A 16661-nucleotide genomic window follows, 5' to 3' on the forward strand; every position below is an offset into this window, starting at 1 on the left:
AAACATAACTTCCACAGTTACTGCTGAAGAGAAAAGGAGTGTGGACTGTGTATGACAGAAGTGCTAACTGGGAAAAACTTATTCTGATATATTTTGCCTTTCTGAGGTGTTTTCAAAGCCAATCAGCATTGATTTGGTTGCTTGCCTACCCCATATACATTTTAATTAGCTGGTTCTTCCAAACATTTTACTTTCTGCTGTTGTGGAGGCCAGAACCAAGGCTTGCAGAATTAAGGACTGTGGTACAATACCAGATTTTCCTCTCCAGTATTTTATTCTCTCCTATACTTTATTAGAATTGGGGTTTTGCTCAAAGAGTGATTTTCATTATATGTCATTCCATTCCAGATCATGCTCCCTTAGGGCATGGGTGGAAGTCTTTCCATTAGATGCTTACAGGATGAAAAGTTACAGTTTAACTCAAAATGTGAACATATGAATATAAAAGTCTGAAGAAAAGTGCTTTTCATAAAAAATAATGAGGATATACATTTTAAGCAGTCCAAAGCTTCAAGAAATGTAAGTCTGGCAGTGTCTAAGGCTTTACTTGACACATCATGCTTTGGGAGAACATAACTGACCTGTAACTTTCAAAATAACACATTGTTTCCTTCAGATGAGCTGGATATTAGCACCTGAATAAGTTTGCTTCACAAACTAAGGTTGCCAGTGTTCTAGTGACACAATGGCAAATACCCATGGTTTTTTTCTGTAAAACCTGTAGATCTCAGTGGAAGCAAAAATTAAGATGCTCTTTTGGAGAACAAGGAATGGCAGAAGTGAATAAAAAAAAAAGTCTTAAAATCAGGAACTCTTCTCAGTCTCTTACAGATTGTTCCCTCTCAACAGCCATGTCTCAAACTGAGAATATGAACAAGGGGTCATTGCAACTAACTGCAGCTCTCTCCTGGGACAGGAAGGAAATCTTAGCCAGTGTTCTTCAGCACACCAGGGCAGAAACCCACAACTGATGAGTAGCAATGAAATGCCCTGTCACTCAAAAACTAACATCCACTGGAAACAGGAAAATTCATCCTTCTCATACCCCTTTTTAAGGGTGTTGAGAAGTCTTAAACTGAAGAGGAGATGAGAAGGGGTGGATGTACACTTTCTTTCCTTGAACCTGTGCAAAGTTATAATACTAGGAGAAGGCCAGACTCCTCTCAGCCAGTTACTACTATGCAGAAGTACTTCCATACAAAAACCTCATGGCCTTGCTCTGGTGGATTATTCTAAGCCAGAATCAGAAAAAAGTATTACCAGTTTGTTGGGAAATTTTGGTTAGAGCTCACAGGAGCCACCTCTTCTGCTCATATTTTACATGAAGGGAATGTCTATTCATAATTAGTGTCCTAGCCATGGAAATGGCATTTCCTCTCCTTGAAACTAATCAGAAACTTCTAAATAAATCTTTAGTTCTATTTAACAGTGTGCTCATGAGCATAATTTAATGGCTATGTTTAACTGGTAGGTGACCATTCCTGTTACATGCTGAAAGGCTACAGCAGAGGCAATAGAAACACTCCCTTTCTTCCACACAGAAAATTCTCCTGTACTTCTTTAACTATCCTGCCAGGACAGTTGATGTAGTTACACCACCACATTTGGTGTCCACACCAAATGTGGAGCTGTAAGAGCCATGAGGGCCATCTGCCAGTCATGCCTGTCACACCTACACTGCTGTCTAACGGGGGTGCACGCTGGTGGAGCTGGGCAGCTGCTCCTTGCTGCCTCCAGAGGGGACAGCACGTCCAGCACAGGGCATCCTGCTGCAGGGATGTGATGGGAGGGAGGACAGCGCAGCACAGTGAAGGGTGGGGTTACAGATACTGCTCTCTGTAAATTCACCCTGTATGTGGCAGTGTGCCCAGTGGGTACCCAACACACATTCTGGCTTGCTGATTCGAAGATCAAAAGCCAGATCATAGCCTTGGCTTGCATGTAGGTGATTTTTGCTATTTTCCAAACCCAAAACAGTTAGGAAAAGCACAGGGAACAGCACTGCATGTGAGATAACCTGCTTTGCAAGCAGTTACACCTACACATCACCTTAACAGGTTTTGTCTGATGAAAGAGGGAAAGGTGAGTGAACTAAAAGCCTCTTTCTCCCATGCAGTGCAGTCCCTATGCATGACCTGCAGGCTGCCCCAGGCTTCTGCTGCCCCAGGCCAGGCTCACTCCACTCCTGCAGCCTGCACTGCACCGATGATAACACATCTGCATTAGAACTCCACAAGCCTGATTTGCATTTCTATTTTCTTTTGCCAGTCAACATCAGCTGCCAAAGCAGAGCCTGTAAACCTAATTACACCCCTTTGCTAGATTGCCTCATTCTTAAAATATGCCATGAGGTAATATATGATACAAATTACTGGGAGGGGGGGTGGATGAATGCATGTGGAAAGGAAATTAATTTATATAAAATGTAATCAATTTCCAGAATAATTTGCAATGGACTCTGGTATAGCTTCACTGTATTTAATTTCTGAAAACATTACAAATGGATTCCATTCATATTCATATATTGTGGGAGATCTTAGGTATTGGGGAGTGCCCAAGATAACAGTGTGGATGTTATTTTTTCTATGGCACAGTTATTAATGGTGCAGTAGGGCAGAGTTCCTAATTGAGCTGAGTATGCTAGTGTGTTAAGAACAACAAAAACACACCATGGGATGTATCCTTATCTAATTCCCCAATCCTGTCACTATCTCCCTATTTGTTTTCTGATGAGCAGAGCGCAGTCATTGTGTCATTGACAACAGAGTGCAAAACGGAGAGCGGGTGCTCGTACTTTTGCAGCATCAACGCCAAAGGCAGAAGAATATATTACCTTCTTTATTTTACTTAAAGAGCACTGAAATAAAGCTCTGTTTGCTCACCTCATCTAGGTACCCAAGTGCCTGCCTAGACTTTGCCACTTGAGGGTCCCAGTGAGGTAGGTGTGTGGTCCTCAGTACTTTCGTGAGATGAAGGATGCTGCCAAATGTTGCATGGGAATTCTGTGCCAGTCTGCCTTGCCTCTTGAACTGTGAAACCGCCCTGCCTTGTTACAGAGCACAGCAAGAGCTGCAGAGAGAAGCTCAGCTAATAGCCTCACAAAAATTGCAGGGGAGAGATTCTGTCTTTCTTTTGCTGATTTTAGAACAATCACTTGACAGGCAACTTGTCAAAATGTAACTTACAAAGATGACACACGTACAACAGCACACTCAAATCAGTGAGAGCTACACTGCAAAATCCCCCGAGCAGCTGGAGGATTCACCTGCGCGCTCCCCTGTGCCCCCAGCCCGGCACATTCGCCTTCTGCAGCAGAGCCAGGTGGCCAGGCTGGGGAGAGATGCTGGGTGAGGGGACAATGGGACAACGTACCGTTCAGCTGCTGGCACACGGCCACCTGGCTGGGCTTCAGCACAAACTGGCACTGCAGCTCCTGGGGCAGCTGCTCCGGCAAGAAAGGGCCCTGGAGCTGCCTGGGGCAGGCACAGTGCTTTGATCCGTGGGGCATAGCGTCACGAATGTGGCTCATTTTAATTCCAAAGGGATATTCATGTCCTGTTCAAAGAGAAATCGGAATAATCTCTGTTGGATTGACTGGAGACTTGCAAAACTCCATCTGCCCTGGAGGAAAAGCAGATTTTGCTTGCTGGCCTGCAGCACTTTCTCAGTAATCTAAGAATTGTGGCTTTTCTCCATATTTGCACGGGCATAAATCATACACTGACAGATAGGGAGTTACTGTGTTTGGTGTAGTTAAGCAGATGTAAAAGTAAAATCAGATATATTACAGCTGCATCACATAAAAGTCAGAAAAAAATAAAAGTGACTATTTCTGAATTCAGTGTGTATTCTTTCTACTGCTTTTATTGTGGCACTGAAAGTTTAGGTACTGCTTGCTCGTATCATTATGGATAAGAAATTTTGGGATCAGTCACACCAAATTTTTGCTGAGCATGCAAACCCAAAAATTCCAGTGTGGAAGTGATCTTCCCTCCCTTATCATGTTAAGTCCAACAGCCATCAACTCAGTCAAATGAGACACAATTATGGTTCCTGTCTGAGGCTGAAACAGGAAGGAAACATTAATCACAGAGCTGATGCAAATGAGCTATGCTTCGCTCTAACCAGCATCTTTGGGGACTACACAGAGGCAATTCATTTCTGGAGGAGCTTTCACAAATGCCACCGGAAAGATGCTTTTCAGACTTGTCTAAAGATCTGGTGGATTAAATACATTAAATGTGGATGCAATGCTGAGATGTTTTAGTTAGCTTGCAGTTAGACTTGAGCACTAAGAGAGTGAAAGAGATGTTAATTGAGATTATAGGTAGTGTGAAGCTACAGCACAGTCAAACCCTGCTTCTGATGTGCACCTCTGATAAAAGTTGGGCTTATCTAATAGACCTTTGAATAAATATCAAGAACAGCATCACTTTCATGTCAGATTCTTCTCCAAGAACTGCAACTTGAATTTGCAGTGAGAGTCAGTCAATTAGAAAGGCCTTTCCCATTTCTGAATTCTCTGGTTCTATGTTTAAAGCCATGCATGTGATTTGATCTGAAGGAGATACACAATAATGGTGAAAAACCCAAAGTCAGGTATGTTTCAAGGGCAAAACAGTTTGTACTCTCTCTGAGGTGCACAAAGTTAGACATTTTATAAATATTAATGCTGTCTGACTCCAGTGAAACATTTGTAGCTAAGGCTGCTTTGAGAAGGAATGCTAAGACTTACTGGGATTAGATTTGCAGGAGAAAAAAAATCCAGAAAATCCACAACTTTTTCTTGTTCTAATCATCTGCAAACTCATACAGCAGAAGTAATACTGGGCTTCTACAGGGAAATGCTCTTACTAATGGAAAGGGATTTGTTCTTAGTGAATCACAGGCCAAAATCAAATCACTCCATCCAATCACTTCTGAGATTTGTGTTGATTCCTGGTCCTGAAATGTTTTGAAAAGCATTTTAGAAAGTTAATAAGCACTAATTTGCTCCTAATCAGAGGGGAGCTGTCAACCAGAATGAGAAATATAGGATTGGAAAGGACCCCTTGAATCAGTCGAGTTGTGGAAGGAAAGATAATTTCTCAAAACTTTGCTGAGTTTTGCTGAGGAGGGGAGTAAACAATGCTATGGAGATGTAGGAAGAAATATGGGAAAGCTGGACAGTCTCCAGAAGAGGAGGTGACTGGAGAGCCAACTCTACAGAAACACTGGGGCTCATGCAGCAAAACTGGGGCAGAAATAAATGAACTTCTTCAGCCTCTTAGTGACACAAGCAGACAACTGCTCTTCAAAACAAAGGATCAGCATTTCACTAATTCCCCAGACAGGCAAACTTGCGTGACAGGGAAGTAAGAGAAAAAACAGGAAAAACAAAAGAGGAAACCGAATTTCAGTCTTCTATTCCTTGCTTCCTACAGCAGCAGTAACTCAGTGAATACTGAAAACAAAACAATGACAACAACTTACCAATAAGAGGGTAAGGAGCATGTTCTCTTCCTGAAATCACCCACAGCTTGTAGTCTTTTTCAGAGCCCTTTAAAACCAAAATTAAGCATCAGTTTGTCAGCCATTAAGGACAGGTGCTCACATTAAGTTTCTCACAATATAAAGATAATCTGCACCTTGCCAGCAGGGTCAAAGGAATCCCCTTTACTTTTGCAGTGCCCAAGTCTGCCACCAGCAAAATTCCTGCACTGTGTCTGTCATGTGCAATGTGGTTTATGTGACCTGGGTTCAGCTCTGAGCAGTGAGAGGTGCTGGAGCCCAGCATTTCTGAAGAAAAAGGGGGAGATTTGGCCCCAGTTCTTTCCCTCTGACTGGAGTGCCTTCTGGCAGTAGAGGGATGGATGTCAGAGCCCAATTCACTTTTCTGCTCCACCCTCTCCCCAGCTTTTCCACATCTCTAAGCAGGAGGAGCTCAGGCTGGTGAGCCAAGAGCATCCTGTGAGTGACACTGGAGCGCAGGGCAGGAGCACCTTCACCTGAGGCCTGAGCCCACCCTAATGATGCCAATGCAGGGATGGCAGCCCCAGGCTCCTGGCACTCAATGCTGCCCCAAAATCTCATTGTAGGGCTACTGTCGGCCTTTTTGTGCAGCCCTTATGTGGGGAAGGGCTTGGGACTGCTGGATGATTTAACACTACTGAGCCCTCTCTGAAGTGTGCAGCAGAGAGGATAAATTTACATCAAAAGAGACAATTTTCAAAGGACTGGGGAATGTGATCATTTTTGGGAAAAGATGTGAAAACCTCTGATGTAAATCAAATCAAATTAAAGCAAAATCTAAATATTGCCTTTAGCATAAATGTACAAAAGAAAATGGAAAGTGGATAAATACACTGCATTAAAAGTGATCTATTTTACCTTTGCAGTGACACTACTAAATCAGGATAGTTAAAATCTAGAAGTTTTCTGGCTATAAAAAATGATAAATATCTCATGACAGCATTTCTCTAGACCCAAAGTTAACTCCTACCTCCTTTTAAACAGACTTGCCTACTATCCTGACTTTTCTGGACCTTCACCCAGTGTTCCTAAGGCTTTTGAGACTCCTCCTACTTGCTGTATGCACCTGATGTAATGCTGATACACCCTGTGAAGCCTTTGCAGTTTGCTCTCTGGCTGCCAGAGCTTTCTGGCCCATATTAGCACTGCTGTTAAATCAGCTAGCAGGGGGCAGAAGGAAAATAAATAGGCATTGGAGACATCTCTGATGCCTCAGGGCAAGCAGCCAGGAGCAAATAAATACAGCTGAAGAGCACAAGAAAGGGTATTTGCTTTTCCTTTCACATACATCTATGAAAGGGGTCGTTGCTGTGAAGGGGAAGCAGGGGAAGGGAAGAGGCAGCAAGCGTGGTTCCAGGAGGCAGGCTGCTCATCCCCGACTGCAAATGCTGTCCTTTATGGCTTTATGAGGCCATTTGTCAGGATAAATGCAACTGTCCCAGAAAAGTCAGCAAGTGCACTTACAAAGCTGGGAAACCCAAGGCCCTTCCTTCTGCCCCACTTGATAATTTGGAACAGATGATCAATGCCATTTTGCACGAGCTAGCTGTCATTTTATCAGAGCAACCACAGAGGAAAAAACCCCTGATGTGTTAAACCAGAGTGAACTCAGCCAAAGTAATAGCCCCATTAATCACACAATATGTGAAATGTAGTTCTTGTAATTGCCATTGAAAAGTCATGGAGCTCCTTTCAAGTGGTTCTGTGGAAAGAAATAAAAAACCTTGATACAGAGCTTCCTTACAGCCAGAACAATCCTACCAGGGGGCTGGGTGTTCAAGTGATATGCAGGCTACAGCTTAATTTATTTAGCTTGTTTGATTTTATTGCTAATCTTATGATATGCCTCTAATGAAAAAAAGGCTTGCTGCTATAAAGAAGCAGTGAAAAAATGTAGTATATTACTTAGGCAAATAATTCTGCAGGCAAGATTTTACATCTTTCAGATGGCTTTCATTCTTTTTCCACTTGAAATAAAAATGTAAAGAGGAGGAAAAGGTTGATTGTGATACATACAAAAGAACACAATGCTGAAACCCTACCAATTCCTCCTTCTGCTAATCTCAAACAAAGTCTTCTCATGAACTACTACCATTTTCCTGGTCTTTTTCTGTACATAAAGTGAGGAAGCGCAAATGACACCCATAAAATGGGTAAAAATGAAGCACATCACAATAAAGACTTGCAGCTGTAATAGCACTTAGTCTCCCGATTTTTGTTGCAGAGCAGGGGAGACAATTTGCAATTAAAATCCTAATTTTAATTCACCTTTTATCCTTTTCACCTTGCAATCCCTCTATCGACTCCAGAGATTCCTTAATTAAATGGACTACTGGATTCTGAGCCAGGGCCCCAGCCCTGGTGTAAATGAGATGTCTGAGCCATAACAAGATGGGTAGGCACAAATTGCTGTGCCTGGGAAATGCCAAGCTAGCAGAATAGACTCCTGCATTAAAAGCATGTATGAATTAGGGATAATGGATGCTGGGGAAGGCAAGCTCTGAGGTTACTCCAACTTGTGCTGTGAGTCTCCAGAAGCCCCAGGGAAGCATTGCAGTGAGTATTTTGCTCATCATATTTGACTCTTCACACTCAGGGCTGTGGTAAGGAAAGACTTGTCAGATTCCATGCAATGAGATCAACACAAGCATCACGAGTAAAACATTTTAAAAAATCCTGTTACCCAAACAGCAAGCTGTTAGAGCAGTTAAAAAGCTGTCATCCAGGAGCCTCTGTATGATCACTGGTACTGGCTGGAGCCATGCTGTGAAACAGTGAGAAAGCCAGAATTCTTGTGCCTGGCACTGATCCTCTACTACACCTGAGGCACTACCTAGTCTGGTTTAGGGCAAAGGAAGCCAGCTGAGGCAGTACTTGATCCAGCAGGGATCACTGCATCTGTCTGGTACACTACCCTGCATTATCATAAGTTCTGTAAAAGCCTTCTTCCAGAACAGTGTCAGGACACTGTTTAAATTGGGTGCATTCCGATTGCACGCAATCACATTCATATCTCAATAACTCCAAGGGTTCGGGGATATTTAGAGTACCTGACTGGCACACTTGAGAGCAGTGCAATCTGGGGACACAGCTGATCATGCATGCTTGCATGCTTTGAAACCAATTGACAGGCAGACCAGCAGGCTTCTTGTTCACATTGAAGCATGCAAAACGAGCTCTATCAAACTCTCACTCCTTGTGTCAAGATATCTCCTCTTAGGCATCAGCAAAAGAGATCTAAAAGCAACTTGAAACATGATTGATCCCTTACAGGATGAGAGGCTTGCTGGAAACTTTTAAGGCACTTGATAATCTCTGGAGGTCTATATGTTAACAAGGCACTCCTGCTGCATTTCAACAACTCTGAAATACTATGTTAAAGGATTTAATTAATGTTCATATCCTAAAACTCCAAAAAAGTGCAAGGGAAGATCTGATTGTTAAAAGTAACTACAAAGAAAGACTCATTAAAACTGGTGCAAGGACTTACATTAATTCCCAGCTGCTGCAGGGCCATCTGAATGACATCATTTGCTGTATCAACATTGGTTACACTTAGGGTTTTTGACTGTGAACAGAAAAAAGGAGAAGGGGAAAGTGGAATTAAAAGTTTGGATTTGCAAAGAGTATCTGAAGCACAGTAGTTCTGCATAATTCATCACTAGAAAAAATTAGAATATCCTGTTAAAATTTTACTTGATAAATAAATCATACTACATAGATAAAGGTCCAGCTCTCTGAGACCAAGGTTTGATTCCTCTGCTTTGTGACATACTTTCTGTATTTGCTTCCTGCTTCCCCAACAGCTCAATCAGGAGAGAGACTATTACAATTACTGGGGACATGACTTCCACATTAAAATATGCAAGAAGTCAGAACCACTAACTGCACTTTTAGACTCTGCATAAGGGAAACATAATGGTTTAATTAATTTAAAAGCATGGAAGTGTCCTTTGAAAAATGAAACATTTCTGGGAGTTTCTTTCAGTGAAATATCAATTGTTAATTTCTGTCCTTTTCAACTGAAGATCTCCGTGGTAAGAAAGTATTGTACAGAGGCTGTTCATCCCCACAATCTTTCCCACATTCTATATTGATTTCTCAAAGCTAGATTTGGCTTAGTACCAGAAGCACTTCCTCTTGCTAATGTTCCATCCATTTAAAACACACCTTTCCAGCATCCTCCAGAATCTGCTGATGGGCAGTTTGGAAAAGATTAGAGCAGTAGAGACCCCACTTTGTAACCAGCTACGGCGATCAGCACGAAGCGCCAAGCTTTGTGCCAGCCAAAGAGCCACTTTCCACAGGCAGTCTTTCCAGAGTGAGATTTCAGCTCCTGCTGCCTGGCACCAGTGCTGCTTCTGTACTGCTGGCAGTGCTCTGTAGCTCAGCTCCATGGATTGCTCCAGTGCTTGCAGCACCACAGCCACGCCGGCCTCGCTTCCTGGCCAAGCACAGGTCACTGAGCCCCTGTTAGAGACTGGCTTGGCTCTGCCACCAGGACTACACAGCTTGTGGATTGCAGCTGCTTCACAGCCTTGGCAGAACAAAGGCAAGCCCACTGCAACAAACCACCCAGGCCCACCTGGTGGCCCAAAGAAGGGAAGGTAGCAGAGCTGGGACGTGGATGTTCATTTATTGCCAGTCTCAGGACAGTCTGCAATACCCTGACACCTTGTGTAGCACGTCAGTTTTATGCTGGCCATAAGATGTTCAGGTGAAACAAACCCCTGACATTTTCCATTTAAAAAAGATCTGAGTTGCACCTTTGTGTAAGACCCTGACAGTAACAAGCTGCCATGGCAATGAAAGGAAAGTTGTGAGAATACTGTGCATCTTGCTCCAGGACAGATCTGAACGCTCATACCATAAAAAATTTAACATTTGCCTGAAGCAGTGACATCTGGCTCTCAGGAGTAGGTCAGCACATTTGCATAGGTTTTGCTCTTGGCTAGAATATCGTTTGTGCCTTGTGTTCAGCCTTCCCTACTGTCCAAAAATGAAATAATGCTTGGGCATCTCCAGCTGCTGTAGCACAGGAACCACAGCACCATAAAAAGTATGTGCATCACAAACTTTCCATCTGTTCCTCCTCTGTTTTATTACTGATAATATCTAAACTACAATGTGTCTTTCCTAGGACTGTCATTATCAAGAGACCATATATGGCACAAGAACTAATTATAGCTGAGGAGAAGAGACACTGCAGAAAGCCCCAACAACCCCTGGTACAAGACTGCAACACCTGAGTGCATGTATGATTTATAGACTTTTACACCTGAGCAGACCTTGATCTGCAGTCCTGCATTTGAACTGTCACAATTATTAGTATTACTTATTAACTTTTGTCTTAGCAACCTGGCAATTCTATCATTGTTTACCTTAAAAATGATTTTCTGGAGGAAAAACAGAAAAAGGCAGACTCCTTTATGCTTACATTTATGCAAATATAGAATTCTAAGGGGAGAGTCATTGTTGAGCAAAGATTTACAGTGAAATCTAACTTCAGTGAAAATTTCTTATGCCCTTGCCCAAGCTCCTTAGGATTCTGAGCTTGAAATACAGATGTCACAAGCACAGTGGGAAAGAAAAGACAAAAAGCAGAGGAAGAATGGATTGATTATCACTGAATATTAGGGTATCTCTATGGAATTGGCTATGTACAAGAATTCAGCTTATATTGGTTAAAAATTATATAGCCAAAAAGGTAAAAATCACACTATGGATGACCTTCCATTACCATCTACTCTTTCCCTATAAAATCACCAAAATCAATTATTTGATGATTAACATGCTTAACGCCATTTCAGGGCGTGGTTATACATTGCTTTACTGACTGAAGATCATTACAAACAATAAAACAACTGCAACTTTGCAGAATTTAATGAAGGCAGCTGTGGGGTTAGATAAGTTTTACAAGTTTTACAAGAAAAAAAAGGGAACATCATACTGACATTTCTGGAGATGCTTATGCATAAATTCTGCTAGAGGTGTTTCTTGGGACTTCACACTGTACAGTCTTTAGTTCATGTGCCAGAACCAGTATTTCTTACCAAGAACCCTGCCTTTAAAATGGAAATAATGTACTAAAGACAGAGAACAAACATTTCAGGGCTGTCTATGCCAAGCCTTTTCAAGCTGCTGAATCCTTAAAGGAGATTGCAAAGCAAAGGAAGCCTCTCAATATCCAAAGGTTTTGCAGGTGAGTAGCACTCCTGGGTGATGTGGATTTAGACCCCTGTTTAGCTCAAGAACACTTACGTATGCACAACTTCCCACGTCCTTCGCAATTATCGTCAGAGGAATGCTTTTAGGATTGTCTTTTTCCTTCTCTTCTCTTATTCGACTGACAAAGCAAGTACAAAACAAGTAAATTTTTAATATTGCACACATAAATAGCAAGACATAGATTTATACAGCAATCAAGCAGCAACTTGGTAAGAAGGAGATTGTTTGCAGATGTACTGCAGTGGAAAGATCTCTGAGGACAAGAAAGCATCCAGCAGTATCTGGAAGGGATGCTGACTGTGGCCCCCAGTAATGCCCTCTTGTAGTGAAGTTCATTGCAGAAATCAGGGTAAGCAGCAGAAAAAGAGAATAGAAAAAAAATCAGCTAAAACTACCCATTGTTGAGACACCTCCATCTGCACTACAGACTCCTACTGGAATCGGTTACAACAGTACAGACTAGTTCAAAGGACTGAACAGGAGAACAGTGAACTGGAAAACATCTCAGCAAGGATGATTTAAACAACCCAGGTACTCTGAAGAATCAGGTAAAGACACAAGTTTCAACCAGAAGAACTGGGTGACCAGAAAACAGAACCATCACTAGCAGCTTTCTGTCCAAACACTGAACAAGTAAGACAGCTCTATTTGTGCAAACCCTCCCACCTTACCCTCCAGCTTTGGACATGTTTTTTCAGAACAAAATACAGCCAGCCTTGAGCAGCAGACAGGTTAGAGCAGAGGTTTCTGAGCTGGGCCTGCTTGAATGCCACCACCATGGAAAGAGCTCCAGGCTCAACGCAAGCCATGGTGGCAGAGGCTCCTGCTGCTGTGTTGGGAAGGAGCAGTGTGTGATAGGAATTGCTCCAGTTTTCTGCTGAGCACAGAGAAGCAATCCCTTCCTTCCACAGGGATTGTTGCACAAAATCACACATCTGAGGAAGAAGACATGAGGGGTTTCTTTTTCTTAGGATCACTTTGAAAGAGCTTATCTATCATGGTGGCATAGGTACCACAGCTTGGGAATCACTGCTCTAGACCAGGACTCTGTCCAGGGTTTTTAAAGATCATATAATAAAGTACCTTTGCAAAAAAGACAGCCATGTTTCCTTTTGTTCTGCAGACCTGAAAGAATTAAAACAGAACAAATCAGCCATCATTCTAATACCAAAATAGTCCTTGTACAAACCACAATGGAGTGGACTGTTTATTGGTTCTAATTTCATAAATACCTACAAAAACTAAAAGGTTTATCCAGATTTTAATGAAAAGTCTGCTTCCCTGCAAAATCAACCAAAAAGCCTGCCAGGCAGATGAAAAGCCCCAGTTACCAGTTTTTGCCACAGGAGGTAAAGCTTCACCAGTGAATTTGGTAAGAAATGTCTTGAGTTCTTAAAGTAATGTCCAAATAGAAGAGGAGGGCACTTTAAAAAAAGAGCTTAATTCAAAAGTTTAAAGATATTTCCTCAGGTACACATATTTCTTTTCACTTTCACTATTCTAATTATCTTCTTATTTATTGCTTGTTTTATTAGCACATCACAGAGTACATATAAGCCCACTGTAGTCAGTAGGGTTTAACTTTGGACATTTTGAGGCTTATCTCATTTATCTTTGGGTCATGTGTGTACTTGGAAGGATACAAAGCTGCCCAGTAAAACACAGCTAACAATATGACAGTTCAAGGAATCTAACCTAATCTTGCTTCAGCTTTCTTGATTTAAATCCCGTCCCAGATCTAACTGCTATTCCCACTGCTGCTTTCGCAAATCAAGTTTTTCAAATTTCCACAGTAGGCATTTAGGGAACTACAAACCTACTCAATGATGCTGTGAAGGAAATGCACTTTATCAATGTTACAAATATGATTTTGATTTGGTTGTTTCAGTCCTTCTGGACAGACATCTATGCACTCATGCATGGCATTTGAGATTTTTCTGTACCTCCAGACATCAAATAATTTCACTTCTGTAAAATCTCTGGCTCTTTTTGACTGAAGCTATTGCTTTCCTATTCAACTACTTTCAGTTATCTATAAAGGATCACATACTGTCTTTAGATCAAAGCTCCTGTTTATTGGCAAGATTTCAAACAGAAAAAAATCAACAGAAAATGTCATCCCTGTTTCAGGACTATTAAGTATAAAAAACACAAACAGCACAACCAGCTCAAGAGAGTGCAGTTTGTAGACAACATTGTCCTTATGTACAGACAATGGGACACAGAAATTAAGCCAGATACTTCAGCTTTTGCTCTGTGTTGATAAAGAAGAAAATGCCTTTTCTAAGACTCAGGCAAATTAATGTGGCTAAGCAGCTGGCATTTCAGGGGGATGGTGCCCTCCCTCATCCAAAGTGACGAAAGAGCCCTCCTGCTGAGACTAAAATTATCCTAATCACTGAAATTACCTCTACAGCCCTTCTGTGTCTTACAGTCAATGCTGCAAAGACAGACCAAATTTTTTTCCTCTCTATTAAAATTCAGAGATTCTGCTTTAAGAGGGATTTTGACATTTTCTCTGGCACAATTAAACTGAAAAGAGAAATAGGACAAGGTCAGTATGTTTCCTGCTACTTCCAGTACATGGCCTTCTGTTTAAAACCGTCTTATGAGAGTGTCTTTGATCCCTTCATTAGCTTGGCTGTTTAATATTTGTAGTTCATCTTATAAGTTAGCCAAGGTGTTTGTCAAGTTACACAAAAATCAGGTAATTTCCTGAGCAAGTCTGCAGCACAGAAAGTGCTTCGTCAAATCACATATTTTCTCTATTTTTAAAATGATAAGCAACATGGAAAATGAGGTATGGGGGGCAACTTGCTCTGAGCAGAAGGAACTGGTTTAAGAAGCAGCAAATTCCTGTTCCCCACATTCACTGGTGCTGCAATGAATCTGTGATAGTCTCATTATCTGTCAGCCTAGAAACATTCAGGTAACTTGTTAACAAAATATATCTCAATTCTTACCTGAAATTTGCCACACAGTTTGTGGTGGGCCAGCCCAAAACAAAGGACCGGTCTGGGTCTGTGCTACCTTCACAGACTTCTTCTGTACAAAATGCTGTCCACATCTCACAGAGACGTGCTTGGCACTTCAGTTTGAAATGAGAGTGTGACCTGCAGGTAGAAATTCACAGGTGTGTCACACACATGAAAACACAGAAGACAGATTTAACAACTAGGGTTTTTTTTCCTTCAGGCACCAGTGAGGTTTGCACTGGAGCTGATAGAAGAAGCACTTCTGCTTCAGCTAAGAAAATATTTTATTGGTTGCATATAAAAACATACCAATTTTTCATTTAAAGGGGATCAACAAATCTCTTATTTGTGGAATAAACAGATTGCTTGTGGTATCCCTGGACATCCCCCTTCTTGGGGGAAAGCTGTCCATGTCTGGAGGTGCCCTCCAAATCTTGCTATGAGGCAAAGGTTGCCACTTGTATTTGACTCTCCTTTCAGTGACTTCAATACCACTGAGGAGTTCACAATACGGCTCTATTGTTTAGTCTCAGGGTCAAAAATGATGATGAGTTTAAGTAGTGACAACGAGGCCAGGGCAAATGAAGCAAACCTGAAGAAAGAACAAGCAGAAAATTGCCATCTGTGTTAACTACAGCACAGGTCACCACACAGCCTTCACAAACTTTCTACATGGTAACTTTAGGACCACAGCACTTGAAGAATGAGCCAAGACCTTGCACCTTCTCAAAATATTTACTCATCTACAAGGAAGATACGATTTTTTCCCAATTTTTAAAAATTTGGCCCTTCCTAAGTTTTTGCTACTGAACAATTGAGTAAAGATTAAATTTATGGAATTTCACGTTTTAACTTCAACTCTTTTCTTCCAATAGGTTTCTCTTTATAAGTTTCTCTTTATAAGTGTCCTTCCTTCTTAGGATTGGTGAGCACTAGTTCTAGGTGAGAAACAAGTAAAAACCCCCAAAGTCAATCCAGCTCTGTAGCACTGCTACAGCCCCTCACTTCAAGCCTTGCAGAGTTACCTGAGCTGTGGTTCTCCTGGGCCAGCAGGGAAAGGCTGGAGGAAGAGTGTCCCCTCCCTGAAACCGAGAGCACGTCAGCTCACCACTGTGATGCATATGTGGATGGGGATAGTGCTGGGCCTTCTCTGAGATCAGCCCCATTTACAAGGTATTTGATCTGGGACACACTGAATTAATACAGTCTGAAACATAAAAGCACTTGAACCTTGTGGCTTTAAAGAGGACACAGATGAACCTGGCTGGTCCGAGTTTTCCAGCTGACATTGTGCTAACAGGTGTGGTGGGATAGTGCAGCACATTCAGAGAAAGCTCAAGAACGAATTATCAGTACATATCAAACCTAAGGCTGTGGTGTCTATTGGTTAGCTGAACATTTCACCTCTCTTTATTACATTTTGCTACCCAATCGAAGAGAAACTTAAAGTACAGGAGCATATTTCAACATGCTTGTTAGCAAATCAGTTTATGATGCAACAGTAAGGTCTGTCAAGAATACAGAAATACCTGTATTTTGACTGACCATAGAAACAATTGTGAAAATGCAGATTTACAAAAAATACAGCTGTGAATTCTAATGTAGATGTTAAGTGGATGTCTGGTCTGACTCCACCAAATCAATCTGTTGACCCTCCCTTTCTCCTCAACTTCTTTTTGCCATTACCCAGTATATTGAACAGTCTACATTCTCATTTTTAAAATATTTACAGTCCATAAATCCAGATCCCTACAGTGCCAGTAGCAGGTGTCAGCAGGGTGTTGGCAGAAACACAAGGATGTTCTCCAGTCTATATTCTTACCCTGTTTGCCATGCCTAGTCACAGCTTTCAGCTATTATCAGTACTCAAGTGGCCTGGTTTCCAGAGGTGCTGAAACAGTAGCCTCCATTAACATCTACAGAGCCCAAAGTATAATTTTATCCCTA

General features: G+C 41.8%; 1 protein-coding gene across 1 annotated transcript in view; it reads right to left on the reverse strand.

The window, feature by feature from the left end:
• ARHGAP20 (Rho GTPase activating protein 20) overlaps positions 1–16661 on the reverse strand; it is a 58070-nt gene that overhangs the window by 10542 nt on the left and 30867 nt on the right. Inside the window, exons 4-9 of the mRNA XM_063394614.1 lie at positions 14703–14852; positions 12823–12864; positions 11773–11857; positions 9002–9079; positions 5473–5539; positions 3373–3555 (exon numbers count right to left, since the gene is read on the reverse strand). Coding sequence (XP_063250684.1) covers positions 3373–3555; positions 5473–5539; positions 9002–9079; positions 11773–11857; positions 12823–12864; positions 14703–14852 — 605 coding nt within the window. The remainder of the gene's footprint in view (positions 1–3372; positions 3556–5472; positions 5540–9001; positions 9080–11772; positions 11858–12822; positions 12865–14702; positions 14853–16661) is intronic.

This window comes from Prinia subflava, chromosome 3, assembly GCF_021018805.1.
Source record: "Prinia subflava isolate CZ2003 ecotype Zambia chromosome 3, Cam_Psub_1.2, whole genome shotgun sequence".
NCBI classification, from domain to species: Eukaryota; Metazoa; Chordata; class Aves; order Passeriformes; family Cisticolidae; genus Prinia; species Prinia subflava.